Here is a 19,933-nt window from a genome sequence, read left to right as displayed (position 1 = left end):
GTGTGACCAATTTTGCCGTTGGCAAGGCGTCCAAAGAATAAGTAAATTGTAATGTAGTTGGTGGTGTTTCCGGATATATCTAAGGACATATAATTATTTTCATGCATTTGTGGGAGGCGGCGCGAAGAGGCAGCCGCCATAGCCACCGATTTATTTAGGCCGGCCAGCCATGGTGCCGCGGAATCTAGGGATACCGCAACCTCTCAGGTTGAGCTCACTAGTGTGTTCTCTTCACGCGCTACTTGCACGTCAGTCATCATCTTCGGCATCGGCTCTGGAGGCGATATTCTTGCCGCTACAGGGCCACCCTCCAAGTGCAGAGCACGACTGAAAGATGTGCAAAAGGAGGTGCGTTGTCTTGTGCTTTGCAACTCGGCAACTAGAGTTAAGGCCGGTTTTTGCCGCGAGCCGAGAGTTCAAGCCGTTGATGGGAACAACGCTGAAGACGGTGTCGTTGAACGGCGTGTTATGGTGACAAGGGTGTTGGTGTTGTCGTTGGTTGTGACAGTGGCATTTGTTCGTATAGTGCTGGGTTCCGCAACCCGGAAGAGATGTACCAGGCAGCGCCGGCAGGGTTCCGTGAACGAGGCGCAGCCACTACGATGCCGTAGCGTGAAATCACGACCTGCCGCAGGTTCTCGTAGATGACTGGGCCTGTAGCAGTGCAGGAGCTCCGAAAGAGGACCTTCTGTCAGCTCGCGACTCGCGTGGAGCTAGCGCAAGTGTTGGTCGTAAGTTAGCGCAGTTAAGTAAGTTAGCGTAAGTTAAGTCTCAAGCTGAAGGAACGAGATGGCGACGCTGCTCCTGCAAAGCTTCGGTAGGCCACACAACCGCAGAAGTTGCGAGCACAGAGCATCGGAAGGCTCGCCTGCTGCTGCATGCGACGAAATCTGGAATGCCCATGGCATTCCAGATTCCAGAATCAATACTGGTCAACTGGTGAACTCTAGAATGTGCCGCAATCGTCTACGAGCGTGCCTACAAACTGACACAACGGGTCCTTCTTTCTAGAAAAAACGAGAGCATGCACGATACACACGTGATCTAATATCGCTGTATCGTGATCTGATAGTACACTTACCGGTGCAACCCACGTCATTATTTCTACTCGGCACGAGCCGTGCCCTTTCTCTTTACTTTTTCCTCTTTGCTCTTGGCGTGCCTTTATAAGCAAGCGCAATAAAGTACGCAGGCAGTTTTTCGCCCTTCACCATGTCAGCCTGGTCAATGCTTCGCACACGTCCACAACGCACGGAACGTTACATGGTGTCAGAAGTGGCCGCCCAGTGCAACACTTTCCAGCGGGAGCAGGACCTCGGGCGCACCCAGGAATAGACATGTATGTGCTGAAGCCACCGGGACCACTACTCATGACAGGTGATATGGGCAAGAATTGGCAACGATTTAAGCAGATGCTGGAGCTCTACTTCACGGTAACAAAGCCGCATGACAAACCCCTGAGCAAGGCAGCAAAGACAGCAGTACTACCGAGCTTGGCAGGGGAGGACGCACTAGAAGTTTTCAACAACTTCTCCTTCAGCGAAAGTGAAAGCAAAGAAGACTACGAGACCGTCGTAGTCAAGTTTGACGCATACTGGGCTGCTCAAACAAAGTGTACGAGCGGCATCTGTTCCGGAAGCGGATGCAGACAGCTGGGGAGAGTTTTGAACAGTTCTCACGAGACGTGAGGATGCAAGCCCAATCGTGCAATTTGGGTGAGCTAACAGACTCCATGATTCGCGACCAAATTGTGATCGGCATTAGCAATGACAGCCTCCGGTCCAAACTCCTGCAAGTCAACGACCTCACGCTGGCTAAAGCCGAAAAAATATGCAAGGCATCAGAGGCAGCTGTTTTGCAATGCGAAGCACGGACGGATAAAGTAAACCAAGTAGATCCAGTCAATGTCGCTCGGAGCTCAACCAAGCATCCAAAAACATTCACATGCTCACGTTGTGGCAGAGAACACAGGCCACGCAACTGCCCAGCTTACGGCAAAACTTGCAGAATCTGTAACGCAAGGAATCACTCTGCTGTTTGCTGCAGAAGAGTGGCGCGTGTAGATGAGCTCCAGGATGACTGTGATGGCAACGACTTTGAAATTTTGGATGTGTGTACTAGTAATATACGGCATGAACGTGATTGGATGGTGATAGCGAGCCTTGGCGGCGACGAACTCAAATTCAAAGTCGACACGGGATCTCAAACTAACGTCATACCGTATTCAGCCTACAGGAAGCTGCGGCCAATGCCACCTGTTAAATGCAGCAACACCACTTTGCGGTCATACGATGGGGTCATCATCAAACACCTAAGTGTCATCACCCAAGAAGCAGTCATGGGTGACAGACGCCAGCGTCTCCAAGAAAGGAAGGCAGGCACTGCTCGGGCTCAAGGCAAGCGAATTGCTCAGGCTAGTTACCAGGACAGTCGACGCAGTGGCAGCAAGCAACTCCGAACAAGTAGTGCAGGAATTCGGCGAGCTATTCAAAGGTACCGGCTGCGTACAGCGACACTACAAGATGGTCCTGTCTGCGGATGCTGTCCCAGTGGTTCAAGCTGCCCGACGAGTTCCCTTGGCCCTAAAGGAACCACTTCGCAACGATCTGAAGCAAATGGAGCAAGCGGGCATCGTGAAAAAGGTCAACGAACCGACTGAATGGGTAATCCCATTGGTAATAGTCAAGAAAAAAGATGGTAAGTCGAGGGTTTGCACGGATCCCAGGATAATCAACGCTAGCATAAAACGGGAGCATTACGAAATGCCAAGGCGTGAGGACATAGAAGCGGAACTGGCCGGTGCAAAGGTGTTCAGTCGACATGACGCGAAGGCTGGTTTTCATCATTCCTCTCGATGGAGAAATGTCAAGAATCTGCACTTTCGCAACTCCTTTCGGAAGGTATAGGTTCTTGCGGATGCCCTTTGGAATTGCGTCAGAAGTATTTCAAAAGACTCTGAGCGAAATATTCGATTCCTCACCGGCCGTTCATGTGTATGTAGATGGCATTTTGATTTGGGGAATATTGCAGGAACATGACCACCGGTTGAGATCAGTACTCGAAGCTACTAGGCAAACTGGTCTTAAGCTAAACGCAGAGAAGTGCAAGGTTGGTGTTCACGAAATCGAATTTCTGGGTGATATTATCTCGAAAGACGGCATAAAGCCCAACCAACGGCTAATCGAATGCATGAAACAGATGTCCATTCCGGCCAACAAACAGGGAGTGCAGCGTCTTCTGGGTGTAGCCAATTATTTTTCCAAGTACCTTCCCTCCTTGTCTCAAAGGACGCCTTCTTTGCGCAGCCTAATCAAGCATGATGCAGTATTTGTATGGACACCAACCTACACGCATGAATGGCACAGTATCTGCGACAGCCTTGGCCAGCAGCCACTGCTAGCTGTCTTTGACCCACAGAAACGAAAGTGACGTCAGATGCACCAATGAATGGTTTGGGTTCAGCTCTCATGCAGCGTCACGGAAGTGAATGGCGTCCTGGGGCGTACGCATCAAGAGTGCTGACTGACGCGGAACAGCGTTATTCAGATAGAAAAGGAAGCATTAGCAGTGACTATCGGCTGCTAATGCTTCCCGGCTGCTAATGCTTTATCGGCTGCAGTGCTATCGGACACCAGCGACTGATATAAAGGAACTATAGTGTAGTTACGATCTGTGAAGCAAGGCAAGCTAGCACTCAGTGGAGCGTTCAGCTGTCCCAAACAGTGCTGCACCATACGTTGCCATGTACACTCACTGGTTTTATTCAGCCAGCGAAGCATGTGCCAGTGCAAGGCAACCCAGAGCTAAAACATAAGTCCAATCTATAGCCTCATCGATTTAAAATAGGATTCATGACATGTACGGCGCTCCCCACCATAAAAGCTGCATGTGAAAACAAATTGTGCAAGCTTTTTAACATTGACGTAATAGTTCTGCGCAAACCCGCAAGGTGGATCCAGCGAAGTAATTATTAAAGAGAAAATCGCACATCCACCCGTTCGTAGCAATTGCTACAAAGGAAACTCGTATGGGTTCCAACTAAAGAAAAAGCCTCGTAGTTGAAGAAAAACTTGTGCTGGTCCGGGACTTGAACCCGGGACTACCGCCTTTCCGGGGCAGCCGCTCTACCATCTGAGCTAACCAGGCGGCTAGCAGATGGCTGGGGGAAGTCGAATTTGTCAACAACTCGAAGCAAAGGCAAGAGTTTGACGTAATAGTTCTGCGGAAACCTGCAAGATGGAGAGAAGTAATTATTAAAGAGAAAATCAGACATCCACTTGTTCATAGCAATTCCTACAAAGAAAACCAGGACTCGATGGGAACCAAAGGTCAGTGGGTTGCCTCGCATTGGGCGCCCACGGGAAGACTACAAATGAAGCTATGCAGGGTGATATGGGCTGGACTAGTTTTAAAGTGAGGGAAGCTCGCAGCAAAATTGAGTATGAAGAACGCCTGAGGAATATGGAAGAAAGTAAATGGGCTGGGAGAGTGTTGAGGTATCTGTACAGGAAGAACATTGATTCACAGTGGCGGAAAAGAACTAGGACGCTTACTAGCAAGTGTGCAGCCTGTATGGTGGGCAACACAGCAACAAAGAAGGTCAAGCGGAAAGTCAGAGAGGCTGAAATAATCTCCTGGGTGGCGGCAATGAAAAAGAAACCTGCAATGAGTAACTATACTTAGGAGGAAAAAGGAAATCAGGAAAAAAACCATCTTCGATAACTCAAAGGGAAGCTCATTACTTTTTGAAGCGAGATTGGGATGCCTTAGAACACGCACCTATAAGGCGAGATATAGGAAGGAACAAGATCAAAGCATGTGCTTGCTGCGGTAAAGCTAGGGAGAGTATGGAGCATGTTTTATTAGAATGTGAAGACGTCTACCCAACGGGCGATTTAGGCACCACTGGCGTCCTTGAAGCCCTTGGGTTCAGCGGGAGCAGTGGAAAAGTAAACATGTCATTAGTAAGAGGCGATGGGAGGATTGGTGGACGAAAAGTAGGGAAACGACAAAAACATAGAGAAATACAAAAGGACAGTTAGCAATAGGGGATCAGAAAATTTGGGTGTGGGGGTATATAGTGTTTATTTTCTTATTTTTTATTGTTTAACTTAGGTAGGACATTAAGCAGTACAATAGCAAGAGCTTGGTGGCGCAACCCGCCGCCACCGTTCCAAGGGGGACGCTCATAACATCCATCCATCCGTGTTCTTGACCCGAAAGAGCGTTCAGTTCGTGAAGAAACCACCGAGTGTGATGGTTAGGACCGCGCCGCTTAGTAGGAAAAAAACGTATTCATAAACACTTCATTCCTTCGCCAAAAGGTAGAGCTACAATCATCGAACCCGTGTTCTTGGCCCGAAATAGCGTTGATTCTTGAAGATACCACTAAGTGTGACGATTAGGACCGCGCCGTTTTGTTAGGACAAAAAGTATTGATAAACACTTTATTTCGTCGCCAAAAGGTAGCGCCACAATCATCAAACCCGTGTTCTTGACCCGAAAGAGCGTTCAGTTCTTGAAAAAACTTCTAGGTGTGACGATTAGGACCGCGTCGTTTTGTAGAAAAAAAGTGTTGATAAACACTTTATTTTTGCGCCAAAAGATGGCGCCACAATCATCAAACCCGTGTTCTTGGCCCAAAATAGCGTTCAGTTCTTGAAGAAACAACTAAATGTGACGATTAGGACCGCGTCGTTTTGTAGAAAAAAAGTGTTGATAAACACTTTATTTCTACGCCAAAAGGTAGCGCCACAATTATTAAACCCATGTTCTTGGCCCGAAACAGCGTTGATTCTTGAAGATACCACTAAGCCACTAAGTGTGTTGATTATGACCGCGCCGTTTTGTTAGAAGGAAAAGTATTGATAAACACTTTATTTCGTCGCCAAAAGGTAGCGCTAATATGATCGAATCCGCGTTCTTGACATGAAAGAGTGTTGAGTTCTTTAGGAAGGCACTGTGTGATGGTTAGGAAAGCGCCGTTATTCTTCGAAAATGTATCGATAAACACTTTATTTCTGCATCAAGAGGTAGCGCTATAATCATCAAACCCGTGTTCTTGAAGCGAGAGTGTTCAGTTCTTGAAAAAAACGTATAGGTGTGTGGATCTGTATTTCCAACCTACATAACAATAAAGCTAAGTGATGCAATTATGTTTATAAAAAAAATATGTTTTTGGCATTTTCTTTTTTGGTGACTTTATCTTCATTTGGTCGCTTCGTTTGTTGTGCCCCACTCCCTTAACGGGCGGCGCTTTCGCTCTCATCGCTTCGGCCGCCATCCGCTTCGTCTGCTCCTGACGGTTTCCGTGGACGTGCGCGTTTTTTCGTTTGCTTTGTAGTTGAAAACTTTCTTTCTGTGCCTGCGAACGTTCCAGCCATGTCGGAAAAATTGAGGAAACGGCACAAGACGTGATGCGCGGGTGTATGGCATGGCCACTCGATGATCAACAGCAGGGCGAAATTTTTCCGTTTGCCAGCGGATGAAAGGTAAGCACACTTTTTGTGCAGTCGATCGCTATGAAGAAACACGCGCGAAGCTTATCAGAACAGCTATAGGACGAAACAAAATACCTTCCGCGGTTGTTTTCAAGTGACTATCTTTTTTTCTTTTGGTGCGGCGCATTTTTCTGTGGTGCTGTAAGAAACTGAAACTACTTGTTGACCGTTGCACATATGGGCCCATTGATGCTAGCTGACACACAGACGGAAATTTCGCTTCGGTATGTTCGGAGTTGCTCTGCATTTTTTACACGAGTAGAATACTTACAATTTATATTTGCCGATGGTATTTGAATGCTTGTTGCACAAAGTGGTTACGGCATCCCGGTGACCAATTTTTTGTGACATTACCACATTTAAATGGTCATGAACGCGGCAGAAGCTAACACACAAACACACATTATGAGCAGGCAGTTTGCATTTTGAATTACAAGAAGCTCGGGTTAGCTATGTGACGACATAAATTCGCTTTAGTTTTCAACCTGCGCCTAGAGGGACAGAATTTTTTCGTCGCTTGAATCATATTACTCTCAACTTTGGTTTCACATTTATAGGTGTTCTTTAATCATGAACAAGTGGTATTCTGCCTGTTTTTCAGATGTGACATATGGCGAAATTACGCCAAATGGGGAGTCCTGGCGATGCTGAGATGTACATACCACGGCTACCGCCTCTGCTCGATCGGGCCACTTCACAGAAAACCAGGGTCCTCGCCGACCCTGCCATACGAGGCTGTTGTGGTAGGCTATGCCGACTGTTGCAGTGGGAGAGCGGTCCCTGATCGATGAAGGTAAGGAAAACAAGTTATTAATGGTTGCAAATCTGACCTTCTGTAGTTCGCTATTTTCGTGCAGAAACCACTTGACAGGGCACCGCGCAATCCATGAGCACGGCGAGCTAGCTCTGTCTTTTCCAGGCCGTCTGCTACGGCGACGCGTACCAATGGGTGACTTTACGCAGCGAAATTTGCTCCACATGCTGCAAGAAACCGCGTGTTTATCGGTTTCTCTTTATCGTTTGCTCGTCTGAGGTGCGCGATGTGAAGGCTAAGCTAAATAGCCGAACAGTTTTTGCTGACAATGAGCGAATTCACGTTCGTAAAAAGTCGCGACGCGCTTGACGCTACAGCATTCAATACGACGAAGACGGTTCTTGCCGCGCGCTGTCGTGTTCTCCTTAAGCTTGGTTTGCCGCTTTATAGCAGAAATTCTTCCGGAGCAAAAAATTGCAATACTTACTTGTCCAGCAGCCTCAAACTATTGGAAGTTAGTTTTCCTCGTACGGGTATATTGCAGAAAAGTAAAGCCAAAATAAATAAAACGCTCAATTAATTAGCTAATCCCTAACAAGATGAATCAAAAATTATCATCTATCAAGAAAACTAGCTCTAAAATACTGATGCCTAGTATTCCCAGCCAGCAATTGAGAAACCATGGCAATGCTGAACATGTTACATGACTATATAGCAGCACTAAAACTTGCAACTTATTAAACTTTGGAGGCATATATCTGCTTGAAAGCCTGCAACCAAATTTAATAAAAACTGACCTGCATGGATTAAAAGTGCTATTTTACGAAAGCAGTTGTTTCTTTATCACATGCACTCGAAATTTGGTAATAAACGGGCTTTTCATATCGCGCATACTGAAAATATTTTGCGCCGAAAAACAACACACACAAGAAAGATAACGACACCACGGGCACTTTCTTTATTTCGTCTTTCTTGTTTGTGTTGTTTTTTGGCTCAAAATCTTTTCAGTGTGCAAGATCACCAACTAGCCCAGCAGTTAACTCTTCTAAAGTATTTTTCATATCATGTTTCCATAAATTGAAGCCATGTCATACCACATGCATTTGTGGCTGCTGGAATTTGCTTTACAGTGGACCATGACACTCAAGCATAAGCAGGACGCTGCGCTTTCCCTATGTGCCTGTCTCTAGTGTTCGTTTACACAGTGTACAACTAGGCGAAAATTTGCCAACTAGACTGTAACAATATGTTCTGGTGATGTTTCTGTCTTTACAGGTTCTACACCGCCGCAGCGAGACCAAAAGCGAAAAATATACTCACCAGAGACTGCAGGCGTCATCTACCAACTGAGAAAGGATACACAAAGGTATCAAAAGTCAGCAAAGTTAAAGAGCTGCTGAAAGATTACGATGAGAGGAGCACTATAGAAGTTTATTTATCATGTGAGCCCAGAGTCTACCAATTCTTGCAGTGGCAGGTGACACTCCATTATCGCAGAAGGAAGAGAAGGACATGGAGAAATGTTTTCAGGAGCATATTGGTGTGATTTTGCGATAATCTTGCGGTGTGTCCACTGTACTGATCAATAAGATAAATAACAGTCCACTAAAAGAAATCTTTTGCTGTAATGAGTGCCACATAGACTTGCTGCAGCAGTTCCGCTATGTGACAGCTTATACTGTGCATAGATGACTTCAATCCGGATCTTAGAAAATAGCGTGAGAAAGTTCACAGCGAAAGAAAAGCTCCAGCAGCTTGAAAGCTACGAAACAGTTTCTTACTGATGTTATATTCTCTTTGTAATTTTAATAGTTCTGAAGGCGGTCTCCTGATTAGCCTAGCTTTACAAATATTTTGGCGTATTTCAAAATTTACATAATGTCGTGCCGTGCATTCATTGTGCACATTGCTCCCACACGTGCGCCCGCCTCTTTAAAGATCATTACATAACTACCATACATGGATCTTGGAATGCTGGAATATTCTTGACCTTGCTTCAGTAAAGTAGTGCCAGTACTAATGTTGCTCGACACTCTTCACTTCAGTGGTTTCATTAATATGGCAAAAGTGGGAGGGGGCGGGTTGAAGCAAAGAAAGCATGCTGTGCCAGAAACGAGTGTTCTAGAAAAGATGAACTACCTTGACCTCCTTATTCTGTTGACACCGAAATTCGCATGATGGATGACCCCTAGCCAATGATGAAACTCGTAACGCAGCTCTAAGTTCTGTTATTGCTTCAAACAAGTCTCAAGAAACTGTGCCTATAGGCTCTATTAAAGAAAGCGCATAATGTACATTAAGTGTATTAGAGGAAGGTCTTGAAAACCATTCTATAAAGATAATTGTTCTGAGCAGGTCACTCTGATGCATTGAATGCAGAAGATTTGCATTGCTTTTAAAAGGTATTTCTCAATGTCCCAAAGCTATGCGTTCAATAATACCGTTGTGCATCACTCTGTCCTTGCCCAACCTCTACTGCCAATCAACCGCCGATTGACACATGCTTCTCCTGCATTTACTTTTTCTTAACAAAAAATCTTGGTGCTATTTGTTGTTATTGTCTTGGAACTGTTCCACTTATGCTAGATGATGATAGAACAAACGAAGTGCATTAGAAACTTTGAGAAACACGTGCAATATGCTTGCAAGGAATTTCATATTGATACCTAGTTTGCAATGTTACTGATTTAGTGAAGCTCTGGTGGTCTTACATGTTGTATTGTGAAACAAAACCACATATGAAAAAAAAATACTATAGACACTTTCAGTATAATTTGCTGAATATTTATTGGTGCATTAGCCCAATGAGAGCTATGCAGGAAATTGACTAGGTATAGCATACATTTTGGACTAGCAAATATACCAGTTGTATGGAACAAAAAAAAAGGAAGCTTTTTTACTGGTATGTGAAAAATGTGAATCTGCTCCTCCTGATAATCTTCTTATTCATGCATAACTGTTGCAACAAGAATTGCTTTGGTAGAGTTGTGTTGTGCACAGCAAACAAACATGGCCTCTGTAGCAATCTTCTGTTTATGAGAAATTGTAGGAAGCTGTCTTGTGTATGTATGACCGTAGTACAGAATGTGCGCATTTGTACTGACTAAAGAGATACTCAGCTCATAAAATTGTGCTGTAAATTGAATCCCTTGCTGTGCGATAGGTTGCTAACAAAAACAGTTAATAAACCAGTTTTCTGCATACCAGTATGTTTTGCCGAAACAAAATAGCTGCGTGGCAAGGCATGCTGGCTGGTGCATCTTGAACAGAAAAGGATAAATATTCACACGGATGCGTTGCACATGTGTTGTGAGTAAAAAAAATAAACATGGAAGGTGAAGGTTGTTGAAAACATGATCTGAATGTGGGAAACAATCTGAAAAAATAAATGCCAGCTGTGATGGTTTCCGTTGGCGCCCGCAAAGGAAGTCGTGTGCTCATTGAGTGCACAGCCTACAAGCGGGATGGCATTTTGCACTCTCGCATCAACAAAATCATTGCCCTTGAAGCACGCTCAATTTTTCTTTGTTTTTTACTGTTGGAGTTTGGCCTACCAATCACCAATGGTGAAATTGGCACTCGTTACACCATTTCTGTTTACCCTGGAGGGGGGATACCAACTGACATAGCTGCACTTTTGCTCCTTAAATATCTGACTTTGCCTGGGTACATGGTGGAGAACTTCCTTTGATCATTGTGTGTGTGTGTTTGTCCCTAGGCTAGTCGGTATGTATGTTTGTGTTGATGGCACTGTCCACCAATTTTCCTCTTGTTGCTTCTAGGATGTTGCTGGCATGGGGAAATGGCGTGGACGATTGTCGTCAGTTGGTCCATGGCCTACGGCGGAGGTGAGTATGATATGTTCCTCTGTCACACTGGTATCTTCCATTCTCGTCAATTTTTACAAGCATCAGACATTTGGAGAGCACTCAGGTACGCTTTATTAGCAGTTATTTAACCTTAAAACTGGTACTGACTTGCACCATGGCATCTGTTTTCAAGGTTTCTAGTGTCCTTGTCCCACCAACTAGCCCATCAATTCATGCTCAGCCAATTATTCAAAGGATTTAGCGAGTTCTGTAGGTGTTGGTCAGCGTCATATTATGCGAGAGAAATTCTTCAGACAGATCCCACATGTGGGCACACATTTTGCAGTGGTGTCATAGTATATCTGTAGGAGGTGGATAATTTGTTACCACAGGCAGCATACGCTAACACGATGTACCATATACAGCACAATCACCTATGGTATATCATACCCGCTCGCATCTAATGTGTGCGCCAGTACATTCACAGATTATGGCCCTTTTGAAGGTGGGTACTCAGGTGTCTGTGTTGCTGCAGCTTCTACATTGCTTATGCATGGTTGCCACTTTCACTAAGAAAGGTGGTGTTTGTCGTCATCATTGACTGTCTCCTGGAATATGAAGCCCAGTCATCTACTGAAAGTCATCAACTGAATTTATTTGCGTTTGTTTGCTGCACATTTCTTATACGAAACGGTGCCGTTGGATGCCTGGCTTTGTCATAAAGGCAAGATTTCCCATCATTGTTACATTTGCCAGCACTTCACAAGCCAGTACTAAAGTGTGTGTATTGGTGGGGGTTAGTTAGTACTTGTATATACCCTGCTTTGCTGCTACCAACTGCATATATACAATTTATTGCTCTGACGGAACCCTTACATGAACATAGGCTTGCTATAAATATCCGCAGCATGGACATGTGGTGTGCTTCACGCTTTCATACAGACTACAAACTACACATGCTACAGCAATGTCTTCCTTCAGTCCTAAATAAATGCAAACACAGTAGTACATGTCAGAACCTCAATTGCGAGCACTTTTGTGAAAATGCTGTAATGGTTGTTTGATGTATGTAGTTTATATTTGTGTATGTTTCTTATGCTTAAGTTTCACATAGTAGTTTCTTAATTTCATTCTTTATTGATGCTTACTTTATTAGCAGCACAGTTACATTACTATATCGGCTTTTGTTTGCATTTGCTTCTTGCTTGGTTGCTGTGCCTGCCTTGTAACGGCTACCTGGGCCTTTATCAAGCTGTCTATACAGCTTTTATCTCAGGTAGCCATCCAGTGCTGTCTGGTGAATATAATGAATGAATGAATGAATGAATGTGTATGCTATGGTGAGTGTGCTCATTGCCATATATTTATTTATTTATTTATTTCGGATACTTTCCTGGCCCGAAGGCATTATAGAAAGGAGTGGTAAGTGAAAAAAAAAAGTACATAATTATACAATGATAGGTATTACAAAATGGCAGAAAATACAGCAGTCTTGAAATTTCCAACGTCAGAAATGGCAGCGATGGAGGGAGGAAGGTCGTTCCAGTCGGCGCTGGTTTTAGGAATAAAAGGACCATGACACATCTTTGTTCTAAGATATGGAATACCAACTTTAAACATGTGATCGAAACGGGATGAAATGTATGAAGGGCGAGTAATAAGATGATCCCTTAATAGTGGGTTGTAGTGATACAGCCTGTGGAAAAGACAGTCTAAAACATTTACGGCGCAATGAAAGCTCTGGTAATGTAAGTATGTTTTCATGGAAATAATGCTGGCGTAACTGGAATAGTTAGATAAGATGAAACGTGCTGCGCGATTCTGGATGGATTCTAGTGTGTTTATCAGTGTGATTTGATGGGGATCTCATACGGCGGATGCATATTCTAGCTTTGGTCGCCCTAATGTTTTGTAGAGGGTAAGCTTCATCGGTATAGATGCAGCAGAGAAATTTCGAAGCAAGTATCCAAGAACCCGGTTAGCGTTATTAGTGACGTGTTTGATGTGCGTATTTATTTATTTATTTTATTTATTTATTTACAAAATACTGCAGACCAGATCGGTCCAAGCAGGAGAGGGTACATACATTTGTTAGTAAGCACTATGCCTTAGGATCAGCAACAATGGGGATTTACACAAAAAATATAATAACAAAACTAAACAGGGTTACAAAGCAAATACAATTTGTGAGAGTGCGTGCCCCAAACACAGGTACATAGACAAAAAAGCACACTATGCACAGTTAATAAGTAATCATCATTTCTAGCCATACACATAGATACTTATATACAGGCTCTCAAGAAGTTGAAGAAAGGAGAGGTGAGTCAAGAGGCAGGGAATTCCAGTCGGATATTGTTTTAGGGAAAAATGAATGTTTGAAGAAATTCGTGCGGGCAAATATTGGCTTGATGTTATGGCTATGTTTGTGTCGTGAGGGTCTGGTTGTGTCCCTTTCGAAGTAATCCTGTGGCTGAATGCCTAGTTTTTGAAAATACAAAGAGTGAAAAAAGCGCAGCCGGGCAGCCTTTCTTCTTTCAGCCAATGGCTCAAGGGCTGCCTGATTTAACATGGCGGACGGAGAGTCCCTTCGCTTATAGCGGTTATATATAAACCTTACTGCTAATCTCTGGATTTTTTCTAGTTTATCTATGTTGATTGTGGAGTGTGGGTCCCATACTATGCTGGCGTATTCAAGAGTAGGTCTAACAATTGATTTGTAAGCTTGAAGTCTAAGTGCGCTTGAAGAATTGCCTAATTTATATTTTAAGAAACCTAGCTTTTTCCTTGCAGCGGAGCAGATGTTGGAGATATGGGATGACCATTTAAGATCAGATGTTAAAGTCACGCCCAGGTATCTGTATTCTTCCACTTGACTAATTATGTTGTCCCCAATGCCATACGTAAATTTCATTTTGTTGATCTTATTCGTAGCACATAAATAAATGGTTTTATCGTAATTAATTGTCATATCCCACTTGTTACACCAGTCTGCAAGGAGCTGTAAGTTCGAATTTAGGACAAGTTGATCGGATACAGAATGAATGCTTTTGAAGATAATGCAGTCATCGGCGAATAACCTGGCCGAAGTGCTTAGTTCCAGAATACCTAACAGGTCGTTAATATATATATTAAATAAAACAGGCCCCAAGACTGAGCCCTGAGGAACACCAGAGTGAACATCTAAAAAGCGGGAGCAGTTGCCATCAATTTCCACATATTGTTTTCTATTTTGTAAATATGACATAACCCAAGCGATGATACAGGAAGGGATACCCATTTCTTTCATTTTGGTTATTAATTTGGAGTGAGGAACCCTATCAAACGCCTTGGAGAAATCCATAAAAATTATATCTACCTGACCACCACTGTCGAGAGTTTTTGTTAGATTATGTACGGTATCAATTAGTTGTGTAGTTGTGTAGTAGCCATGTTGCCTGTTGCTAATTATTTTATTCGCGTCTAAAAAGCTGTTAAGGTATTTGAGTATAATATGCTCTATTAGTTTGCAAGGAATAGAGGTGAGAGATATAGGGCGGTAATTATTGATTTCCGATGGATTTCCTTTCTTTAATACGGGTACAACACGAGCAACACGCCAGTCATGGGGTACGGCGCCTGACTCTACAGATTTTTGAAAGATTACGACAAGAAATCTGGCCAGAATTTCTGCATACCTTTTTAAGAATGCTGCGGGAATGTTATCAGGACCGGCTGATTTTTTTGGATCCAATCGCAATAGAAGTTCGGTAACACCTTCCAAAGAGATGGTAATGGTGCTTGCGCCATCACTAACTGACGTGTTATCAATCCTTGCATCAGGTCTGGAAAATACGCTTTGGAAATGGAGGGTGAAGCTGTCTGCCATTTCCTTTTTGTCCGTGACAACTTCCCCATTGACCGTTACTTGGTCTAACTTTTTATTGTCCTTATTCGAGAGGTACTGCCAGAATTTTCGAGGATTTTCCGTTGCAAAACGACCAAGTGTCTCCGAAAAATACCTGTCTCTTGCTTTTTGCAGTCCGTGCTTGAGGGAGGCGTTTAATTCTGTAATTAGTGACGCATTTTTATTCTTTTTCTTCCTGCAACGCTTGATCTTCCGTTTTAATTGTGTTAGTTCTCGGGTTAACCAAGGGTTTGTTCTCCCTAGTTTCTTTACTTTTTCCGGTACAAAGTTTCTTATGCAGTAATCGCAGAGGTATTTAAACCTCGCCCACAACGCATTTACGTCGTCCTCACAAAACGATAAGAGGGCATCTTGCAGAAAATGCATAATGCGTGGGTTGTCTGCTGCGTCAAAATGCTTTACAGTTTGTAATTTTGGCGTGGACGTTCCCAGTTGGCGAGGGAACATGCAGTTAAAGTAGACCAGTTTGTGATCAGAAATGCCCTCGTAATCTTCAGTAATGCAATTTTTTATGCCTGCGGAACATAAAATGAGGTCTAGAATTGAGGAAGCTGAACTAGTTACGCGTGTAGGAGAGTGTACAGTCTGGACTAGATTATACGCTAACAATATATCAAGTAATACTTCTGAACTATGCGCATCGGGGGGACTAAACTTCATGGAGCCCCAATCAATGTGGGGAAGATTAAAGTCACCTGCAATTATAATATTCTGATGTAAGTACTTTTCTAGGTAATCATATAATTCCAGTAGATATACTGGTACCGCCCCAGGAGGCCTATAGATACCAACAATAGTTATTTGGTTACCTGAGAACATCAGCCTACAGGAAACGCTTTCATGAAAGGTGGAAACATCGGGCAAAAGGACAGAAGACAATCCAGCCTTAACGAGAATGGCAATTCCGCCGCCCCTCGTGGTGCGGTCCTTTCTGTAGCATGTGTATGAAGGTGGTTCGGCGCAGCTATCAGGAATGTCGGCATGAAGCCAAGTTTCAGATATAATCGCCACGTGTGGATCATAGGAGAGTAATAACTGTTCGAGCCGGTCTTGCTTGTTGCACAAACTTTGCGCATTCAAACATATTAGTCGAAGTGATTTTTCCACAACGCGTGCGGTGGTATCTGTTCGTCAATCTTGGGACGTGTGGGCTGCTTTGCGCAGCAATACCCTGCAGTTGTTCTGCTCGTCCCACGCATAAATGTTACCATTTACATGCAGTTTGTTGTAGACGAGCTTTATTTTATCACCGGGGCGTTTTTCGCTCTTATAGGATTGCCAAAGCAGTTTCCTTATTTTTGCAGTTGCCTGTGAGTAGTCTTCAGATATTGACACTCCGGAATCTTTCAGTTTGTGGCCATTTGTAAGTACGGCTATTTTTTCGTTGTAATTGTAGAGCCGAAGAATAACAGGCCTTGGTTGATTATAGCGTTTTTTGCCAATTCTGTGTATACGTTCCAGAGAATCAATATTCACTCCTAGCTTGTCCCTGCAAATGTCTTGAAGAAGCTTTCTTTCAAGATCGGACCGGGTTTCACTAGCATCTTCCTTTATTCCGAAGACTACTAAGTTATTCCTACGGCTGCGGTCCTCAAAATCTATCAGTTGTTCTCCCTGTGCAGCCACAACATTCTGTAAGTGCTGTACTGTTTCCTCGAGCTTAAGTATCTTTTCTTCGTTTGCCTTGGATATCGCGAGAACTTCGTCTAGTTTGGACAGCTTTTCGTTAATTTCAGTAAGAGTAGCGTCGCGCTCTGAATCGGCAAGTTTCAGACTCTTTAATTCTACCAAGAATGCAGCGCCAAATAAAACAACAGATGAAGGAAGGAGGCACGAGACACATAGGCGCACTAACAACTGAGTGTTTTATTTCTTGACATGGGAATATATAGCTGCTGTCAAGGATCAAAACAACAAGAAGAAACAGGGCCGTCATCTGCATCGCGCAAGGAAGCCACAATACAGAATAACTTCCAAGTGTCGCTCCCAAGATGCGCCCACGGCCGTGTTTCTTCTTGTTGTTTTGATCCTTGACAGCAGCTATATATTCCCATCTCAAGAAATAAAGCACTCAGTTGTTAGTGCGCCTACGTGTCTCATGTCTCCTTCATTCGTCTGTTGTTTTATTTGGCGCCTTCTTTGTAATCATGCATAACCAACTTGCCCACCAGCATGTGCTCAGTAATTTATGGGGTTTTACGTGCCACAACTACTTTCTGATTATGAGACATGCCGTAGTGGAGGACTCTAAAAATTTGGCCACCTGGGGTTCTTTAACGTGCACCTAAATCTAAGTACACGGGTGTCTTCACATTTCATCTCCATCGAAATGCAGCAGCCATGGTCGGGATTCGATCCCGCGACCTCGGGCTCTGCAGCCCAACACCATAGCCACTGAGCAACCACGGCAGGTTTATACTTGTATTACTCTAGGTATCGGTTGGGATTGAGCCTACAATCAACTGTCTTTCACGTGTGAAGTTTCTAGGCAATACATTGCTGTCCTCATGCCTTGACAATGTATGACCTCAGCAACATGATATGTTTTATTTTCTGTGGAACAAGAAAGATCTGATCACTTTTGCGGGTTGTCGTTTCTTACAGGCTAATGATGCACAAAGTACAAGTGCCACTGTACGTTTAAGATTACTGGTAGACATAAGCTTTATTTATCTCTTAGAAACTACAATTGGAGCACATTCTTATCAAAAATGCCTGCAAATTCCATCTATGATTCATATGTTCAAGTTTACTCTGGATTAATGAATTCTGGTAAAAGATAAGTGCCATTGAGGCAACGGAAGCAACAGTGCCCTTGGATTAGGTTGCACACGTTATTAGATATAGTAGAAAGCAAATTTGCTAGAGCATGTAATTATACTTTGCAAAATGCATTTTACATAAGCTCTGAGCAGCTGCTTTGCTTGGTGCCGTAAAACGACACCATCAAGTTCACACGTTTAAGGAATCGCATTCTAATTCATATAACATTGCTTTTGGTTAATGAACTCACTGGTCGTAATTGTGTTACATTATCTGACCTAATAAGTAATAATTTTTGATCAAGGTTTATAACAGTAGTAGACCAAATTGACACATTTTTCACCTCTGCTTCAGAGAGCATGGGTGCTCCCAACCGAACCACTGTTTTATTGTAGTCAACGCTTGGTTAGACTTTTCTACCACAGCACATGCTCAGAGGATCATCTTTCCAGTATTCTGTTGCTATAAAACTCGACTTATCATCATCATGCAGTATTTTGTTCAGCTTCAATGACCGGAGATCTCCAGGTCCAGATGTTATCTCTGCTGACATATTGCACAGTAGCTTTGAGTACCTGAAGACTGTACTGCTGACTATTGTTAATACTATTATGAATGCACAACTTGTACCAGATTGCTTGAAAATGGCAAGTGTGCTTCCTGTATAAAGACATGGAGGAAGAAGGGTTGTGCAGCACTATACCAATATTTATCTACGTTCAATCATTGCAGTAATTACTGAAAAGCACCTTTCATTGGTGACAATTGTGGTTTCGGGTATCAGAGTCAGATCTTTTAAATGAATACGGCTTTGTCAGAAGTCGAGGCAACACGGCTTCCTTTAGAGGACTTATCAGGCTTATCGAATTGTGCCATGGACTACGATGAAACTGTTCCTGCCCTTTTGGTAGCCACTTGAAACGAATTTTGAAAAGGTGGTAAATTGAAAAGGTAGCCACTTGAAAGGAAAAGAATTTGATTCATTTCACGAATTTGTATCATCTTAGAAGCTACATAATTACAGATTCCGAACATAGTTCCAGTGTATGTTAAGATGTTGCATAACTAACCTGACACAGGTAGTTTCTTTTGTTTCAATAAACAGTAAAACAATTGGTTTAGAATGAGGAGTTCACCAAGCCTCAATTTGAATGTCACTTATATTTAACCTATATGTGAGTCACCTTAGTAATCTCTTAAGCTTCGTGTATTGGGTTGAAGTCAATAATATACACTTGGCTTTTGGCTCCTGTTGCAGTCCTGTAAGACAATAATGAAGAACATAGCATCCTGGTGTGTTATACCATAACCTGAATGGCATCGCTGTCATTAGATCAATGTGCTCAAATGCTGTGAAAGGCTACTTTTGCTCTTCTGCTGTATTCTATAAATGGCACACGAAGTGATCTGTTTCGAGTGATGCGTGAAGTTGACTGTTACAAATGAGTCGTTTATTATTTTAATGGCAGCTCTTATGAGCAATGCTAGCGAGGTTACAAGACAAGCCACGCAGTTGTTTATTTTTTTTATTTGTACCAGATACCCCTAAAGGCTGTGGGTATTACATGGGGGGGTACAGGCAATTGATAAAAGATACAATACCACAAATTCACTAAAAAATTTTTTTAGCTCACGTCATGCAACATTAAAATGTAAGTACCAAATACTTGTAATTCTGACAAGCACAAAGAAAACGAAAAGAAGCAACATGAACAAGGCAGTAGTCAAAAATTATACCAATATACGTCTTCCAAACAGCATAAAATGAAATGAAACAAGATCTACATTATAAGAAATGCAAAGTAAGAAGAAACAGTTCAAACATTAGATAATATATGCATCATGTTAAGCAGTGGTTGAGGCAGACAACAGATTGCAAAACTTATCGAGATCAGTGGCAGTAACAACACGTGGAGGCAGAGCATTCCAGTCAGTTATGGTGCGTGGTATGAAAGAATGTACATAGTTATATGTGCGACATGACAAGAGCTGAACCTTAAACAGGTGGTTGCATTGGTCAAAGATGGAAGAAGGCAAAAGAAAAAAGTCATTATGAAGTGTTGAGTGATGATGCAGCTTATGAAAAAGTGATAAACATGCAACTTTTTGGCTGGTATGCTGGTATGATGTGAGTAATTAGAGTAAATAAAACAAACTGTGTGCTTCTGCAATATTTCAATGTTATTTATTAAATGTGCTTGAT

The 19,933-nt window shown here is 43.1% G+C and overlaps 1 protein-coding gene across 1 annotated transcript in view; it reads left to right on the top strand.

The window, feature by feature from the left end:
- The first annotated feature begins 6,284 nt into the window (after nucleotides 1-6,284).
- The window catches only part of LOC135903724 (uncharacterized), a 188,516-nt gene continuing 174,867 nt past the window's right edge, over nucleotides 6,285-19,933 (top strand). The window contains exons 1-4 of the mRNA XM_065434112.2: nucleotides 6,285-6,491; nucleotides 7,102-7,293; nucleotides 8,530-8,620; nucleotides 11,037-11,102. Of these exons, the coding sequence (XP_065290184.2) occupies nucleotides 11,049-11,102 (54 nt within the window). The 5' untranslated portion in view covers nucleotides 6,285-6,491; nucleotides 7,102-7,293; nucleotides 8,530-8,620; nucleotides 11,037-11,048. The remainder of the gene's footprint in view (nucleotides 6,492-7,101; nucleotides 7,294-8,529; nucleotides 8,621-11,036; nucleotides 11,103-19,933) is intronic.

Source organism: Dermacentor albipictus, chromosome 9, assembly GCF_038994185.2.
Source record: "Dermacentor albipictus isolate Rhodes 1998 colony chromosome 9, USDA_Dalb.pri_finalv2, whole genome shotgun sequence".
NCBI lineage: Eukaryota > Metazoa > Arthropoda > Arachnida > Ixodida > Ixodidae > Dermacentor > Dermacentor albipictus.
This window is presented reverse-complemented; position numbering and strand designations above follow the sequence as displayed.